The 19,637-nt window shown below is 32.8% G+C and overlaps 2 protein-coding genes across 4 annotated transcripts in view; one reads left to right on the forward strand and one right to left on the reverse strand.

Moving 5' to 3' along the window:
• Nucleotides 1-7,499: 7,499 nt before the first annotated feature.
• Nucleotides 7,500-9,475, reverse strand: LOC142235753 (uncharacterized). The gene is made up of 3 exons (XM_075307012.1): nt 9,277-9,475; nt 7,670-8,785; nt 7,500-7,597 (listed from the first exon to the last, which is right to left on the reverse strand). The coding sequence occupies exons 1-3, from the start codon at nt 9,473-9,475 to the stop codon at nt 7,500-7,502; spliced, it is 1,413 nt and encodes a 470-aa protein (XP_075163127.1).
• Nucleotides 9,476-13,018: 3,543 nt separating this feature from the next.
• Nucleotides 13,019-19,637, forward strand: part of LOC142234847 (protein alan shepard-like) — a 726,065-nt gene continuing 719,446 nt past the window's right edge. For all 3 annotated transcript variants that reach the window (XM_075306049.1, XM_075306051.1, XM_075306050.1), the window contains exon 1: nt 13,019-13,937. The gene's annotated coding sequence lies outside the window, so the exon portion shown is untranslated. The remainder of the gene's footprint in view (nt 13,938-19,637) is intronic.

Below are 19,637 nucleotides of genomic sequence, written 5' to 3' on the forward strand. Positions count from 1 at the left end.
CTTAAATACCCACCACCATGAATCAAATATAACAGTTTCCTCTGAAAATTTCAGGGGGTTCGATGACAGATATTTTCCCAAGCAGATCAGTTCAACCAGTACGCTTCCCACAGATAATTGTAAAGATTTTACCTATGAAGACTAGATCAGATTCTGAATTTATAGGAACCATTTTTTGTTTGAGTTTTAGAGGAATCATAAACATCTCTTGTAAGTGCAAGAAAAGGATGAAATAACGCCTTGATTTGAAACGGGGCTATATCAAAAACTGTACCGATACTCAATATATTCGGCACACCCCTTTATGGTCCTAGAATGTTTCTACATTTCCAATTTCGGCAAATTGGATAAAAACTACAGACTCTAGAAGCCCAAGAAACATGGTCCGATAATCACCTGTTTCGGCACAACTCTTTATTTTCCTAGAATACCTCTAGATTTCCAATTTCAGGTAAATTGGGTAAAAATTACGGATTCTAGAAGCCCAAGAAGTAAAATCGGAAGATCGGTCTATATGGGGGCTATATCAAAACATGGACCGATAATCACCATTTTCGGCACATCTCTTTATTTTTCTAGAATACCTCTCCATTTCCAATTTCAAGCAAATTGGGTAAAAATTACGGATTCTAGAAGCCCAAGAAGTAAAATCGGAAGATCGGTCTATATGGGGGCTATATCAAAACATGGACCGATAATCACCATTTTCGGCGCATCTCTTTATTTTGCTAGAATACCTCTAGATTTCCCATTTCAGGCAAATTGGGTAAAAACTAGGGATTCTAGAAGCCCAAGAAGTAAAATCGGGAGATCGGTCCATATGGGAGCTATACCAAAACATGGACCGATAGGCACCATTTTCGGCACACCTCCTTAAGGTCCTAGAATACCTCTAGATTTAAAATGTCAGGCAAATTGGATTAAAACTACGGATTCTAGAAGCCCAAGAAGTAAAATCGGGAAATCGGTCCATATGGGGGCTATACCAAAACATGGACCGATAGGCACCATTTTCGTTACACCTTCGGATGGTCCTAAAATACCTCTAGATTTCCAATTTAAGGAAGGAAGATTATAAGCCCAAGACCCCAAATCGGGAGGTCGGTTTATATGGGGACTATATCAAAACTTGGACCGATATAGCTCATCTTCGGACTTGACCTGCCTGCAAACAAAACACGAATCCGTGCCAAATTTCAGGACGATAGCACCATTATTGAAAGCTGTAGCGTGATTACAACAGACAGACGGACATGCTTAAATCGTCTCAGAATTTCTCCCTGATCAAGAATATATATATATATATATATATATATATATATATATATATATATATATATATATATATATATATATATATATATATATATATATATATATATATATATATATATATATATATATATATATATATATATATATATATATATATATATATATATATATATATATATATATATATTTGGATGTGAGTTAAGAAATTTTGTGATATTTTGACAATTGAATAATTTTAAAATTCTTTTTATGAGTTTTAAGGTTGAGTTAAGGTGGAATTACATACCATGCGGTCATGCGTACGTACGTTATATGCTATTGTCAAAAAAAAAAGTTAAAATGTTGGAAATACAATTATTTGAGTTACACGACAAAAGTAACGTATGCATATGACGTATAAAGTTGACGAACTTTTAACTTTTCAATGCGTCGGGTGCGTTGACAACATGTAAACAAATCAAGAAACGAAGAACAATCTAAAATAGGGACGAGAAATTATTGATTGAAGTTAAAACACATAAAGTCCTATACTGTAAAAAGTGCGTGGAATACAAAAACATAACAAAAAGCGCAGAGGCAAGGAATGTAATCAGCAAATTCATGGGTGCTCCGACGCAGGCTGTGTAACTCAATTAAAGAATCGTATTCGTCAACGCATTCGAATACAACGTACACTCGCATGACCGCATGGCATGTAATTCCACCTTTACATAGCATGCGTTAATCCGTGCGTTGATGGAAGGGTTGATATTTTTCAGTTTGAAGCACTCTAACAAAAATGTTGCTTTCAAAGAGAAAATTCAACTTTTCAATCAACGGACGCATTAATGCAAGGTATGTAAAGGTGGAATCACATACAATGCGGTCAAGCGTGCGTACGTTGTATTCGAATGCGTTGACGAATACGATTCTTCCATTGAGTTATACAGAATGCATCGGAACACCAATGAATTTGCTGATCACATTCCTTGTCCCTGTGCTTTTTATTATGATTTTGTATTCCACGCACTTTTTAAAGTATAGAATATTATGTTAAAATACATATCAATCAATAATTCCTCGTCAATATTTTAGATTGACTTTCGGTTCTTGATTTGTTTACATGTTGTTTAATGTTGTCAACGCACCCGACGCATTGAGAAGTTAAAAGTTCGTCAACTTTATGCGTCATATGCATACGTTACTTTTGTCGTGTGACTCAAACAACAGTAGTTCCCACATTTTAACTTTTTTTGACAATAATATATAACGTACGCACGCATGCTCGCATGGTATGTAATTCCACCTTAACTCAACCTTTAATGCATTCTTACGCTTGTGTGGAACGTTTGTCATCAAATATATTCAAAAATTCGTAAGTTTTCTAGAATGGATTTGGCATTTTTTTCGGCAAAATTTAAATAATTTTCACCATTTTATTAAATTTTAATCTATTGTTAACCTATATGAAACAAAAAATTTAAAATTTTCCATTAAAAATATGAAAAAAGCGAGTTATAAAAAATTGACTCAAATGAACTTCCTATGCAGCTAAAATAAATAACTTCTTTGGGAGAACATTTTTGAAGTGCTTTTAAAGTTATGCCTTTAGAAGACCTTCCAAATTTGTTTGCTGGTTTCTGAATTACAATGTATACGATCGTTTTTTATTTTGGGCATCGCTAAATTGGCGTATTCATAATCTCATTAAATGAAAGAATATCAACTCTTGTCTGGCATTCACTTTTCTTGTGCAGCATACCGTTACAATAACCATTTTCAAAAATTATAGTAGGGACAACCACCAATCATACTATTGTGCCTGTATCACCATTGTCATTCACAGTTAATGGCTATGCACAATTGTACCGTTGCACGTAAATGTTTGAAAATTACTTGAATTCAATAACATTTCTGAATTTAGTACTTGGTATTGGTCATGAATTCACAGAAAACAAAATTGAATTATGTTTTCGCGTTGAAACTCCATACAAAAGCAAAAAATGCGAAAAACTAACGAAATTTTTCCCATTTGTGATAATTTGTTTTTTCGAGTTGAAAAACTGACGTAAATCGATCAGTCAGTATTTTCATAACATGGCACCATTTGCAATGTGAATTAAGAAATAATTTATTTATTGAACTGATTTTTGTGAATGTATAATGCAAAAGTGGATCGGATTATTATTTAAAAATGTAATCTGATCTATTGATAAAACAAAGTATAACATGGAGTTGTATGTCCGTAATAATATAGCAACCAACATCTAGCCACTCGCTACTATATTGTAGAACATAAATAATGTATAAAACATCAAATTTAAACACAAATGTTAACAAAATAAAAGCTTTATTTGGTGAATTATATTTTACAATCGTTTCATTTATACTGGGCATCGGGATAATAAACACGAAACAAAATGTTAACAAAAGGAGCACAGTAATTGATGTTGCAAAACAAGCATTAGCACTTCAACCAACATGTATAGTACCGGGCTAGCAATGAATGGAATCACAAGAATTAATTGATATGTTCCAAAAAATAAAATGCTGCATTATACAATTAGATTTTTTAAATCCAAAGTTATTTGTAAAATAACTTCTGCTTCTTCTTTTTCAATTTAATTATTATGTATGCGCATGTGTGCAAATCGAGCCACTAGTTGCCTATGTATATGTAATAATTTCGTGACATTTTGCGATGTTGTCAATACATTTCGGTGAAACAAACGCAAAAAAGTTCCAAAATGGCTGTTTTTTTCCTTCAAAATATATTAACAACGCTATCATTTTTCAACGCGAAACAATGATTGAGGGGAACTTTTTTCGCACCAACAAACAGAGTACCGGCCTTTAACTATTAAGGTGAGTATTAAAATCGAGTTTAGCCTAAAATCACATTTGTTTTTCACGATTACTTTTGTTTAATAATCCATTTTAAAGAATATAAGCTTTGTGGAAAGTTGCTTTCAACAATTCCTTTATTCCTATTTCCTTTTTCGACAAATTCAAGAAAATTGTTTATGAACAATTAATTTGTTCCACTTATTAAAGAAAATTTCGTTGTTTAAAGAAGAAAATTAGGGTTAAAAATTGCAAAAATATAATGTTCACCATACGAAATTCAGGATGGCCGTATTTGTTGTCAATTTTACACATTTTAAGAAACTCTGAACTATTTTGTGGAAAACACGTATTAATTAAATCTTTTTAGTTAATTTGACCAATATACACAAAAAAAAGTATATTAAAGTCCAGGAAACTTTCTCATGTTTGAAAAATTGTAACTAAAAATAATAACTTACATGAATTATAATAGAGTTAACTAGGCTTTTGTGTACTTAAGGTTTCACTTTTTAGTGCATATCGCTGTAGCTTTTTTTCATTACACCTGTAATGGGATTCTGTATTCAATTTAAACGACGAATCGCATCGTTAAGAAGGGATAACAAGAACAATAACATCCAAGCTATTCTGTAGACGTTTTAAACTACATTTTCAATCGTTTAAAATCAGTTGTGATGTTTTCTGTGCAGATAACAATAAATACATCGTTAAGTAAACAACGAAGATTTTTTGGTTGTTTATTTTCTCTAATGAATTGACGTTATCAGCAAAACAATTTCATTCATGCAAAATAAGGTAGGTGTAGGTTACTTTTAATAGGAAAAAATGGATCCCTTCACTATTACAAAAGAGTTTTCTGCAACATTTTAAAAATCCGAAGGTTCTAAGCCGTTCTAAGAATGGTATTAAATTAAAGGGAATTTCATATAGATTGAGAATGTTGCCCATTTTTCTCTTCTGGCTTTGTGTATTTCTTTTAAATTTGCAAACAAGTTCCAATTTTGGAACTTGTTTTCGTCATTCCAACGTTTTTCGTAGCAGGGTTGCCAAGCGCGACGCAGCTTAAACAACATTTGCTACAGATTAGTTACAGAATGACACGATCGTTAGTGCAAACACGTTTTTTCATAGACAACGTAAACGATGCGATTATCGTGAAGAAATACAGAATCCCAATGCTGGATGCGACTGTCAAGAAAACGATGTGATTTAACATTGGCAGTAGGTTGATGGAAGGATAGAAATAACTGCACATACAAACCAACAGGTAAATTATAATAGGGCTGTTTTCTTTTAGCACTGGATGCAACATTTGTATGAGCTATCCAGAACATCGTTGCACTGGTGTTCTATCCAAAACATCTCATATTCCCAATAGCAATTTATTGTGACTAATTTATCGACAAAAATGAATTTCAAACTGATACAATGTCATAAATAATCGCAGCAGTAAATATTTATTATTAATTGGTGCATTTCATACATTAAAAATGCAAGATTTCACTTCTTTTCTGTGATTGTTTTTAAACAGCTGATGACAGTGTTGTATATTTTTTGAGCTGTCCTGGATAAACGGGTACTCTGTTTTCTTTTAGTCCTTCACGGTTAAGGGTATCCAGTGCTAAAAGAGAACAGCCCTAATATAAATGTACCTGGTTTAGATATTATCTAAAATAAGTAAATATTTTTCGACAAAATCAAGAAAATGTAATATACATAATTTGATTTTGATTTGATTTATTGGTTTATATGTTCTACCAAGCACAACAAGATTAATCTTATAAATTACAGTGCCGGTCGATATTTGATTTTAACAATTTGATTTAACTTAAAACTTAATAGTAAAATATTAGGGGGAAAATATTAAATAATTACATAACGAGCATACAATTTATTGCAAAAAATTAAATAACTCTTTTTTAAACGATGTGTAATTGCTTATGCGTTGTGTGGTGGGAGGTAAGTTGTTCCAGAGACGAATGCTGTGAATGTAGATTTGTCTTTCAGATACTAGGCTGTTAGCTCTAGGAGTTATAAGTTTCATTCCTCTGTTAGATCGAGCGAATGTTAATCGTTGTAAAGATATTTAGGTTCTTTTGTGTAAATTACTTTGTGTAGCTGTAGCAAGAACCTTATATTTAACAGATTGTTAAAATCAACGTTGAATATTTTATGCGAAAATCTTGTAATACTATCTCGTCGCTTCCTGTTGAAGACGTATCTGGCTATATCATTGTAGGCAACATTTAATTTCCGTCTATCTTCAGCACCACAATTAGCAAACACTTCACAACCATAGAGAAGGTTCGGAACAAGATATGAGTTAGCTAAAAGCATTCGAATATTCAATGGTGTGGAATATCGTACATGCCACAAATTTTTAATCATATTGCGGACTTTTCCCACGGTACAGTTTATGTGATTATTCCACGTGAGCGTTGAATTAAAGATAATACCAAGATTACTCGATGAGAGTACATGGTTAACCGTTGCATTACCAATACTGACGTTTATATTAGTGACATGTGATGTATTCCTATTGCCAATCAGTAAGAATTTTGACTTTTTAAGATTAAGGCACAGTCCATTGTTTTTTGCCCATGTGTGAATTATGTTCAAGTCTTTGTTTATCATATGAATGTGTTCCTGTACATTGGTTGATTTGCAACAAGTGTATAGTTGTACATCATCAGCATATATTTGGATTTTACAAGCAATAGGGAGAGAAGCGAGGTCGTTGATGTACATTGAGAAAAGCAAAGGTCCAAGTATTGATCCCTGAGGAACTCCTTTGGATACAACAAGTGCTTGAGATATAGTATTGTTTAAGCTAACAACTTGGCAACGGTTTGACAGATAGGACGACATTAATTTGCAAGCCGTACTAGAGAATTGGAACAGTTTCTGCAGTTTAAGCAGCAGCACAGTGTGATCCACAGTGTCAAAGGCCTTGCTGTGATCTAATAATATGAGAAATGATAACATTCGATTATCCAAATTGGATCTGATGCCTTCCACAACATCTAATAGTACTGTTGTACAGGATCGTTGTTTTCGAAATCCTGATTGACTATCAGTTAAAAGGTTTTTCTTATTTAAGTGTTCATAAATTTGATTAGACATTATTTTTTCTAAAGCTTTCGATAAAAAAGGAAGGATAGCGATTGGCCGATATTCATTGCTGGATTTAGGAATTGGAATAATCTTTGCAAGTTTCCACCCTTGCGGGTAGACCGATTTCGTTAAGATTGTATTATATAAGTGTTTTACATACGGCAGCAATTTGCATAAAGTGAGTTTTAGAAATTTGGGGTTCACACCATCAGTACCTATCGCTGTCGATTTAATGCTTAGTATACTGGGCATCACTTCATTGTCATCCACTCCTCTGAACGAAATCAATCTTCGACTTGAGCTATACACATTTGTTCACACATTTTTTCTTCAGGTGTTTCAATGTTAACATTGACAAATCTTTCATTGAGCTCATTTACGTCTGCAGAGCATAATCTATGATCAGAATTCTGCCCAATTCCAATTTTCTTGATTATGTTCCATTTTGACTTACTATCTAGTGCGGATTGAAATTTGTGTTGAAAATGAGACGTTTTTGCATTTCTTATGGCACTAGCAGCTAATTGTCTAGCTGATTTAAAAATAGAGTGAAGTAGTGGTGTTCTGAATCGTTTCCATCTTCGATACGCATTATCTCTGTCATTAATTAGGGTTTTTATGTGTCGGGTAAACCAGGGTGGTTGTGAATGGTGTGAGTTGATTGTTTTCTCGGGAACACAGCTATTGTAAATGGCAGTAATATTTTCTTGTAGAAAATCAAGCTGATCATCTACAGATTCGATACAGTATATTTGATCCCAGGACATAGTGTCAAGCAAGTGATTCATTTGTAGAACATTAAGCTTTTTGAAATCTCGAAATTTTACTGGAGGCATTTCTTCTTCGACGTTACATCCATATGTTAAAAATATAAGATCATGCTTTGAAAAACATGACGCTGACAGCTGATTGTAGAACAATACTTTCATCTTCTGACTGACAAAAAATATATCTATTAGGCTTGCAGAACTGTGAGTGAAATGGGTTGGAGTATTAGTATTAATAGGATAAAGCCCAATATTTTCCATTTTTATAGTAAGGGCGTTGCTATTCAATATGTTGTTATTAAAATCACCAGCTATAATGATGTCTTGATAATTAAGTGATAGATGGTCAATGCTAGTTATCACCAGATCACAATCTATGTTATTGTTTGGGCGATACACACAACCTAACAAAATAGGTAATGGTTCTTTTGTACGAATTTCAATAAGAATGTACTCAATAACACTTCCACATGAAGACTTTGCTTTTACAGTGCAGTGAATATTATTTTTGACATATATGGCAACTCCACCGCCGTTTGAGTGTCGATCGGCTCGGAGAAGTTTGTATCCTGACAAGGTGTATATACTATCATTTATGTCTGGGTGAAACCATGTTTCCGAGACACAAATCACGTCTATGAAGGAGTTCATAAAACTGTACCGAAATTCGTCCATTTTGTTGTTTAGACTCTGGGCGTTTATGTGTGCTATTTTCAGGCCATTGGTTTGATTACTTAGAATTTTAACCATTGTTGGGAGACAGTCTCCGGAACTGTGAGATACGTTACTTAACATAAAGAGCGCTGCGCATAAACAATATAATATTGAGAATATTTGTTGGAATTGTTTGAGCTTTACAATTATAATTTATCTTACTAACTAGAAAAGGGTTTTGTATAAAAGGCTCATGTACAGATTTAATAATACTAATGTTCTGAACAATCACGAAAAAGCTGTGTTAATTGGTTGATATCCTCAATTAATGTAGGTGCATCTTTTTTTGAAACTTTGATATATACAAGACCACGTAGTGTGTAGACAGATTCCAAAAATTTTTGCTTTTTTAACTTTATTACATTTTGAAAAATTTTATAGTTGTGGTTTGTTAAATTTTCATTAATGTAAAATGGTCGGTCAGATTCCAATCCAGCGTTTCTTAGGATTAAAGGAGATTTCTGAGATTTCCTGAAGGACGCTATATTTTTTAAGATAAAGTTCTTATCATACGGGGATGACAGGTTGACCATTATTACTGGGTCTTTAACGTTTTTGTTGGCACGAATGTTGTTTATACGATACATAGATTTTACCGTTGGTGTAGTAATATTTAATGTATCGCATATATTATCAAATATTTGACACAAATCTTCCCCATTTTCATAAGGGATGCCGTTGATTCGCAGATGAAAAGCGACTTGAAGATTATCAAGTTTTAGCTGATTTATTTTTACTGTCTTCATCTCGTCCTTAATGTCATTAATTTCTTTGTTCATTTAGTCAATTTTGGCTGCCACTGTTTCAACTTCTTCAACTCTCTTTGATAAACATTCTAATTTTGTGTCAATTTTTCCCATCTCTTTTTTAAGATCTCCCAAACTCTTATCCAAAATAGTTAAGAGGCGCGATTCTGTTTGCTCAATGAGTGTTTTTAGATATTCCTACTTTTACCAACGAAGTATTTTGAAGAAAAAAAGCAAGGAATTTAGAAGGTGCATAAATGTTTTTAACACCATACGAAGTTCAAAATTAGGGCTGTCGTTCGGGATCGATTTTTAAAAATTCCGCAAATTCAAATTATAATTTTCCGGGATTTTTCGGGATTCTTTAAATATTTTGAGTAAAAACAATCTATAGTATCAAAAAATTGTGGTACATTAAGAAAAATTGGTTTAATTCAATTTTATTAACAAAAAACGTCACACACGAACATACCCTGCCAACATTTTTTGAATTTGGGGGCGCTTCTGAGAATCCCCACTACGTCGAAAACAATCATATACGACATCAAAAACTCGTCGGAAAAGCGCCGTCACTATTGAGAAGTTGTACCACGCCAAGTTACTACGAAAAAGTTTCTCATCAGTGCAATTATTAGGTGCCTATTTAGATCAATTTCGAAGGACGCCAATAAGAACCCCTGCAAACTATCAGAAAAAGTGAATTTTAAGGTAATTGTAGAAGAATCATTGTGGTCAAGTAAAACACGATTGTGTAGATGTATATTGATTTGATTAAACATTTATAATTTCTTATAAATATAACATTTTTCGGTTTATCTCATCACATTTAACATAATTTTTTGCATTAATAAAAGAATGATGTTGAGTTTTAAGTAGCAAGTTACATATTGCAGCGTCTATCAGCCAGTTTGTTTATTTTCGATGGAGACAGCGTGCCTGGAAAAATATTTGAAAAACGATCACTTTATTCTATTTGGAAAGTCGAAAATTTTTCACCATATACCTTTCACAATTTTAAGCGTAATATCTATGTTTTCAGAACTTTATTTTCGTTTTTATTTAAATAAAATATAACAAGCTGGTTGCGCTTGGCGTTTCACAAAAACTAAAATGGCTCTTCTAACAGTAGTGATGGCAAAATACTTTCATGTACATTTTGTACTTTTTGATATGCTTCCCCCATCACAGTTCGCGATGGTTGTGGTGACATTTACGAGACTGTGGTAGCGATGAGGATGAAATGGAACTTTGAAATGCTGGCAGGGTAACAGTAAATTAAAAAGCAACTTCAAATTGTTACTTAACAAAAAAATAAACACAAAAATAAATTAAAAGGCTATTTCATATTGATTTCGTACTCACAAAAAGATTTTAAGGATTTTCTTTTATATTAATCGTTTTATGTAAGCTCTTAAATATGAATGCAACCAAAGTTTCATCAGATATAAGCAATTTTACTTTATTGCATATGAAAAACATCACATTCGACACTGGTTCAAGGGTAGTTTATACTGAATGAAGACATCAATTTATTAATAAAAAATACTAAAAAGCCACAAATTTAACAAATTTGAATTATTTTTTCGGGATCCCGAAAAATCCCGGAATTCAAAATAAAAAATCCCGGGATTCGGGATAAATTCCGTCCCGAAAATCACGGAATTTCAGGACGGGATAAATCCCGAGTGACAGCCTTATTCAAAATTGACTCATTGTTGGTTAAATTGAACAATTTTATATAATTATGAACTATTTTGTGGGAAATTCGAATTTAGTAAAATTGTTTTCTCTTTTGTATTAGTTTATGTAAGTAAAATAAACCAGAAATTATTAAAGTGAAGAAACTTTTTTATTTGAGGGAAATTTCAGCTAAAGGTAAGTACTATGTTCGCTTTTCGAGTTGAAATTTTCGCGGTTACTCTATTAAAACAGTTCAATATAAAGCAGATAAATTAAATCAAATGATGCGCAGTTTCTTGTTCCTCTAAATTTCGGCAAGACATTATGGGAATATGTTTGTTTTCACTTATAATTTTGATTATTTCAGGAAAAGTACACGCAGAGAAGAAACATGATTGTCACAATCATATTCGAAGAGCAAAATAATATGATAGGAGCTATTTTTGCGGCGACCATGTAACATTTTAACCTGCAACCATGTTGGCTCAGTGAACAGGGTTCTAAGAAAAATAAAATTGTCCTCATCTAAAATGATATTATATTGATAAAAAGAAATTTGTTTCCATAAAAGGCAATGGTCACGATTTAAAATGTTATGGTATTCATTAAAAATGTTTTTCTTCTAGTTAAAAGAACATAGTCACAACCTAAAATGTTTTGATCTTTATGAAAAAACTTTTTTCATCGTCGAAAAAAGGACGCCACTTGAGAAAAGAAAACACAAAATTAACTTTATTTGTTTGTTTTTATTTATTTATAAACTAATTCATTGTTTATTTGTATTTATAATGTCGTTCAAGCAAACATCATATATTTTTACACACTCTATTTTATTTCAATTCCAACAATAAGTAATTATTCCATATTTACTTCGTGTCCATCAAATGTACAAACGCAGACATCATGTAACTGCAAATAAAAATAAATGATACCATATAGCAAAATGCAGAACAAAAAACAGGTACATTTTTTCAATTACACTTTCCTTTTTGTGTTCACATAAAACCACGTGCCACTTCTGAATAAATAAATTAACACAAAACACAGTAAATCCGTATTCTCCATCAATTCCAAGAAACAATCAACACACGACTGACGCGCAAAATGAAAATCGTGTGTACCTGCTCAATGTTTTTATAAAATTATTTTCGCTGCAAACAAGTTAAAAAATTGAATGGTCACGAAAAAAATGTAAATGGTCTTTATGGCCATGTAATGGTTCTAGACATGTCTACACTTAACCTATAAAAATACTTTTTTCCCTGTAAAAAAGTACAAAAATTGAATGGTCAGGTACATGATTTTCCCGACCATTTAATGGTCTCAAATTCTATCATTTAAATGATAGAACATGTTTGCGGTATTTGAGAACCATTCAAATGCTTCTTGCCACCATACATTTTTCTCTGCTCGAAAACTATTTTTACAAAGACAAAATACATGGTTTTCGCGGCAATTACATGCTCTAGATAAGCATTAAATGGATGCGGCAACCATGTCCAAACATGATTTTTCTGTGCGTGTAATCGCGAAAATAAATGATTTTCAAATCGGAAACCGAACATAGTACTCACCTTAAAACATAATAATTTCCATTGACTAAAATTATGTTAAATTGTCTTTAGAACCCCTTATTTCTAGTGTAGAATCCAATACTTTGCATCGAATAATTCACCCATATTTCTCGTTATCCAGTTTTTCTACCATCTGCTTTCTAGAATTGATAATTAGTCTTCTTTGATCGTGAAATTATACCTACACATTTTCTTTTTACAAAACTTTGCCCCATAGTGTTTACTGGGATTACAATCTCTGAGTAATTGTAACTTGCATCTGTTAGACATTCACAATAAGCATGCTATTGGACATGCCTCCCCATTGCAACCAATTGTTTGTCTGAGTTGAGTTGTGTTTGTCATTCGTTTTGTTTTTAATTTAATTTGCCGGTTTGTGGCTTGCAAATTGTCTTTATTAATAACTCAAATTAGCAAATAAACATCAGAGTTATCATAGAATGTGAAAAGTTCATAGGATTTTCCAATTAGCAATACAAATTGAAGAATGTAAAAAGCGAAAATCTAATTAGAAAGCAACATAATATTGTGCAGACCAAGGAAGAAACAGCAAGAAGCAATAAGAGTGGAGAGACAGCCAACAACAAAAACATCATAAACAAAAAGGAAAAACACCGGTACTCCGTGTAAGTGTTATTGCACAAACACAAATACCAACAACAAAAATGTAGATGGCATCCAGCCATATGAGTTGAGTGATATGATACCTTGCGTTTGACCGTGGTCTTCATGTAAAGTGCAAAAGAGAAAAAGCGCGCGTGTGTGTCAATGTATGTACGGGTATGGAATGTAATAAACAAAAGGCTGGTCTGTCGTTACGTCTCATGTCCATATGAATCATATGAAGAAGTGCATTGTAAAAACAAAAGAGAGTGTGTTTAATAACTTAGTTTCAAGCAATCGCATGTATTCTAAAAAAAGGAAAACAACCAAATCTTGAATATTCTGAATTTTATGTCTGAGCTTAAAGGTTTCATATCTCCTATATGTATATTTGATGATAAAATGCACAGTGTTTAACAATCAATAGAATCAGTTAAAATTTACGTCCCTTATATACATTACAGCAAAAGCAGCAGACAACAATACAAGAAATAACAAAAGCAAACAAAACGCAAGGTGGATTGTGTTTTCAGTGCTTCTCTTATGATTTATTAGTGTTCGTAAGAGAAAATATTGCGACAGCGGGTGTTTAACATTTTGAGGGATGCAAAAGAGAGCACAGTGGCGCATGATAAGTGGTAAGTGAATGTTGATTTGTATGAATTTGTTTAAATACAATGAGAGAGGAATCCGCATGTTATTCACAGTGATGCCAACTCCCAAAGGGCCAAAAGCAGCAAAAATATATTATAAATTCTAACATACCAGTTCCCATCACAAAAGCTACTCAAATTCAATTCAAATTCAATGTACTATTAAAAAACAAAAAACTTCCAACTATTATAGAACTTTTAGGTATTGATTGGAAGCCTTTTTAATTTTTGTGAAATTATGAACCTCTATCCATGTGTACAGCTTCATAATTGTTAACGCTTATTTTACTGTCATTCATTTAATTTTGATAAGTAATTACTTTCAAATTTCAAAATCTGTTTTTTCAGAGAAGAAACTAAATTTTTCGACATTAAAATTGCAAATATTAATATTGGCTAAACTCTAGGGAGCAACTCTAGTTTAGCTATACCTCGTAAAAAAAAAAATTTTTTTTTGGGTCGATAGAGAATTAAATTTGACATCGAAATAAAAAGTAACCGGTTGGCGGTCGCAACCGGTTAACCGGTTATTCGAGCCTAAAGTGTAAGCAAATAATCGTTAATAAAACCGGTTTTAGTGAACCGATTACTTTAAAATATACATCACTAGAAAACTAAAGGTACGACCTTTCAAATGAGGTACAACTTGAGTTTATCCGGTTATCAGTTTAGGTTTTAGATGAAAAAATACGTGTTTTTGAACCTGTTTTTTTGACAAAACTGGCTTTTAATCCAAAAACGCTCGATGTAAAGGTACAATATTACTAATTGCATTGTGTAGCTAACACTTCTACCTATCCGCCAAAGTCATTTGCAAGCCGATATCTCCGTTAGAACCGGATATATTTGATCTGAAATTTAATTGTAACCGTAAAATTTTAATTTATCGTTAATAAAACCAGTTTTAGTGAACCGATTACTTTAAAATGTACATCACTAGAAAGCTAAAGGTACGACCTTTCAAATGAGGTACAACTCGAGTTTATCCGGTTATCAGTTTAGGTTTTAGATGAAAAAATACGTGTTTTTGAACCGGTTTTTTGACAAAACCGGCTTTTAATCCAAAAACGCTCGATGTAAAGGTTCAAAATTACTAATTGCATTGTGTAGCTAACACTTTTACCTATCCGTCAATCTTATTTGCAAGCCGATATCTCCGTTAGAACCGGATATATTTGATCTGAAATTTAATTGTAACCGTGAATTTGAATTTATCGTTAATAAAACCGGTTTTAGTGAACCGATTACTTTTAAATGTACATCACTAGAAAGCTAAAGGTACGACCTTTCAAATGAGGTACAACTTGAGTTTATCCGGTTATCAGTTTAGGTTTTAGATGAAAAAATACGTGTTTTTGAACCGGTTTTTGGATTAAAAACCGGCTTTTAATCCAAAAACGCTCGATGTAAAGGTTCAAATCGCACGATTTTTTTGAAAAAAATTTCATTTTGTCTTTTCAAACCGGATATGGATAGGATGTTGGTAATATGTCTAATTGTAGGAATAAGAAAGCGCCGCAGGCAAAAATTTTTCAAAAAAATCGCGCGATTTTTTTGAATTTTTTTTTTATTTCTCAAACCGTATATGGATGGGATCTGGGTAATATGTCTAATTATAATAAGAAAGCGCCGCAGGCAAAAATTTTTTTCAAAAAAATCGCGCGATTTTTTTGAAAAAATTTTTTATTTTTTAACCCGTATATGGATATATAATAGTTAATATCACCGGTTATAGTAAAGATAGCAGCTTGACTTTGACCTTGACGGAAAGGTAGAAGTGTTAGCTACACAATGCAATCCGTTATTTAGTACTTTTATATGGAGCAGTTTTTGAGATATAAGCTTATTTATAAAAAACCGGTTCCGAAAAATACAAGTTTTTACCCGTAGAGATGGAACGGATGAAGCTGATATAACGGTTCATACATCATTTTAAAGGTCTCTTCAAAACCTTTCTAGTGATGTACTTTCAAAAGTATTCGGATCTCTAGAACCGGTTATATTAAGGATTTTTAACTTACACTTTGGAACCGAATAACCGGTTATCCGGTTACGACCGCCAAGAAAAAAAGTTGTTGTTGTAATCTACTCAAAGAGTACTACCATCTGTGAAGTTTTGAAAAAAATCTGAGAGGTATAGCTAAACTAGAGTTTAGCCACATTTTTTTTCCTGGCGGCTGTAACCGGGTAACCGTTTATTCGGTTCTAAAGTCTAAGTAAATAATCGTTAATAAAACCGGTTATGATAAACCGTTTACTTTGAAATATACATCTCTAGCTAAGGATAACCCCTTTCAAATTATGCATAAATCGATCTATTCGATATATCCGTTCCGGATATACAGATGAAAACGTGTTTTTTGGAACCGGGTTTTTTACAAAACATCTCAAAACTCAAAAACTACTCGATATAAAGGTGCTAATTAACTGATTCCATTTTGTAGCTAACATTTGTACCCATCCGTCACAAATTTAGGCGGATATCACCACTAAACCCGTATATATTGACGGGATTGCATTCATATCCGGTTTACAAAGAAAATTGAAAATTTTGTTCAAAAAAATCGCTCGATTTCTTTTTGAAAAAATTTTCGTCTGCGGCGCTTTGTACATCCAAATTGCAGTTAAAACCGGATATATTTATTCATTTGCATCAATAGCCAGGTTAAAAAAATACATTCCGTCTGAGGCGCTTTTTACATAGGTTAGGTTAGATTAGGTGGCAGCCCGATGTATCAGGCTCACTTCGACTATTCAGTCCATTGTGATACCACATTGGTGAACTTCTCTCTTATCACTGAGTGCTGCCCGATTCCATGTTAAGCTCAATGACAAGGGACCTCCTTTTTATAGCCGAGTCCGAACGGCGTTCCACATTGCAGTGAAACCACTTAGAGAAACCCTTTGAAACCCTCAGAAATGTCACCAGCATTACTGAGGTGGGATAATCCACCGCTGAAAAACTTTTTGGTGTTCGGTCGAAGCAGGAAGGGCAAGGCGGGCATGCTAACCATTGCACGACGGTGGCTCCCTTTTTTACTATACATTCTTCTTAGAACCGAATATATAAACTGATTTATATCCATATCCGTTAAAAAACAAGTTCGCCCGCGGTTCTTTTTATATCGAAATTTTTTTAGAACCGGATATATTAACGGATTTATATCCATATCCGGTTTAAAAAGATTTTTTTTTTCAAAATTCGTGTGTTTTTGTTTTTGCAAAATGTGACTTTCCAAACAAACGATTCACTACAACCATGTTGCCATAACCGGTTTAAAACCCCTTCTGTTTTATTCTACCCGAAAAACAACTTTTAAATAAAAATTAGTATAATAGTTTACTATGCAAAAGTCCACATTTCACGGATACAATTAAATTCATTGGCGCATAACTCCGGTTCTGGCAGAGATATCTGCCTAAATGTAACTTTAGCGGATAGGTGGAAGTGTTAACTACTTAGTACATTTAGATCGAACACTTTTTGATTTATAGCCAGTTTTGTAAAAAAACCCGGTTCGAAAATTGACATTTATTAACGTAGAACCTGGACTGATAGCCGGAGGGTCATCCCTCATTTGAAAGGTGATACCTTTACCCTTTTAGTGATGTACATATAAAAGTAATCGGTTCAGTAGAACCGGTTTTATTAAGGATTATTTACTTTTCTTTTAGGCTCGAATAACCGGTTATCCGGTTACAACCGCAAACAGGTTACTAGCTATTTCGACATAAAATTTAATTCTCTATCGACCCAAAAAAACAAAAAAAAAATTTTGTGTGGAATAGCTAAACTAGAGTTGCTCCTTAATATTTGTAGTGTAATATTCTATTACACTGAAAAAATATTGTCGTGAGGTCAAAGATGTCATACCTTTAAATCCGAATGCAAATTTTGCTTAGCATAGAAGACACATTTCTATAATATAAAGTTTTTCTTTTTATCCAAAAGTCGATAACCTTTTCAATGAAGTCGTCCTTACAATTAAGTTATTTGACATAAAAATGGGTAACATAACATGAAAGAAATCAATTTTTGGGCTTTAATAATTCAGAAAAATTCTTTAAATATAATGAATTTGTCTTTTTTAAATTAGACTACAAAACAAAAAATCGTTCAAATATAGGACATGTTTTTCAACACTTTATTTTAAAGAAGTTTTTACTTGAAACAAAGCATAATTTCTACTAGAAGAATTTGGAAAATAAAGTTGTCGTTAACTCGTTTTTAAAGGACTTTGATAGCATATGAGGAAAAAAACTGAAAAAGCGAAAAATTAAAATTTGCTTCCCTGAAGCAAGTACACAAAACCCAAATTTAAAAGAGAATTGTGCCATAAAAGTATCCTTACTTGTATTCTCCGCTTCTTTGGCTCGGAATCAATACCAAAATTTCTAAAGTAAAGACAAAATCTTTGGAACCGGGCATGCTTTTTTTAAGTGTATGATACAAACGTTTTTAATGACATCTGTTTCAAGTTAAGAAATTCTGCAGTCGTCGCTAGACTTTTCAAAAGATTACCCTAAATAACAATATTGTTTAAAACAAGAATCAATACCACCTTCATAACAATCAAATTCTATATTTGGCAATATAGTTGAGATTCTTAAGCTTTTGAAAGTCTAATCCGAATTTTTGTATGAAAATATATCGTCAATTAAACTTAATACTGTTCAAGTTGAAAAAAGTACCAAAAGTACTAAATGAAAACGCCACAAAAAATCAAGTTGGTGCTTTTTTTTTTGAAAAGGCACTAAAAAGGCAATATAATTTTAATTTAATTTATTATCATATGTAACCAAGGGCTTAAATCTACTGTAGTACAAGTGGTCCGATTGGTCCAATTTTTGGCCAGCGTGTAGACTTTTCGATTCTTAACACAAAATGTAATATACCACTTTTTGTCGGAAAGACCTATTTTCGGAGTTACGCGCCTCTAAAGTTTTCGTTATCACGTATATTGGATCTAGTATCCATTGCACATAATTATCCCAAAAACAATATATTTAGAATAACATGGACCCGGAGTGGTCCTGGGTTCGCATTAGCTCACTTTGGACTCTGTCCATAGGAGAAAGTCTCAAACCCCGGCCGAAGGCCTGCCACCTGTCCACTTTGGGTTCGCGTTAGCCCACTTTGGACTATGTCCATAGGAGAAAGTCTCAAACCCCTGCCGAAGGCCTGCCATCTATACCCAATTTTGAAGGGTCGGTATCTCGAAAACCACGCTATTCCGACAAAATTTTTACTTAATATTTTCTGCTTTAAATGTGATATTTTTACTAAATACGCCAAAAAAACGGAATTTTATTCATTTCATGAAAAATTCCTTTCAACTACAAGTGTAGCTTAACCAACAGAGGAAAATAATGTTTGTCAATTTTATTTGGGCAAAGCCCAATAGACTGCTAGATGGTTGAATGGATGAGGAATGTGGTAATTCCGAAACGTGCGTCCATCCAACCATCTTGCAGTCTCTAGGGCTTTGCCAAATAAATTTGACAAACATTCTTTTCCTCTGTTGGTTAAGCTACACTTGTAGTTTAGGCAATGCATGGTTTTAAGCTGAAATCAAAAACAACAAAAAATTTTTTACTTTATATTTTCGATGTAAAATTCTTCTCCTACACTAAATTTTTTTATTTTTTATTTTTAACAACTTGTGCTAAAGTAGATTTGTTCCT

This window comes from Haematobia irritans, chromosome 4, assembly GCF_050003625.1.
Source record: "Haematobia irritans isolate KBUSLIRL chromosome 4, ASM5000362v1, whole genome shotgun sequence".
Lineage (NCBI taxonomy): Eukaryota > Metazoa > Arthropoda > Insecta > Diptera > Muscidae > Haematobia > Haematobia irritans.

Excerpts from the sequence above, each read along its gene's own strand:
- LOC142235753 (XM_075307012.1), bottom strand. The coding sequence starts at position 9,475 with ATGAACAAAGAAATTAATGACATTAAGGACGAGATGAAGACAGTAAAA. Across the intron at positions 8,786-9,276 it reads AACGGTAAAATCTATGTATC|CGCTCTTTATGTTAAGTAAC; the intron begins GTATAAACAACA and ends GTTTATGCGCAG. Across the intron at positions 7,598-7,669 it reads ATTTCAATCCGCACTAGATA|ACGTAAATGAGCTCAATGAA; the intron begins GTAAGTCAAAAT and ends TATGCTCTGCAG.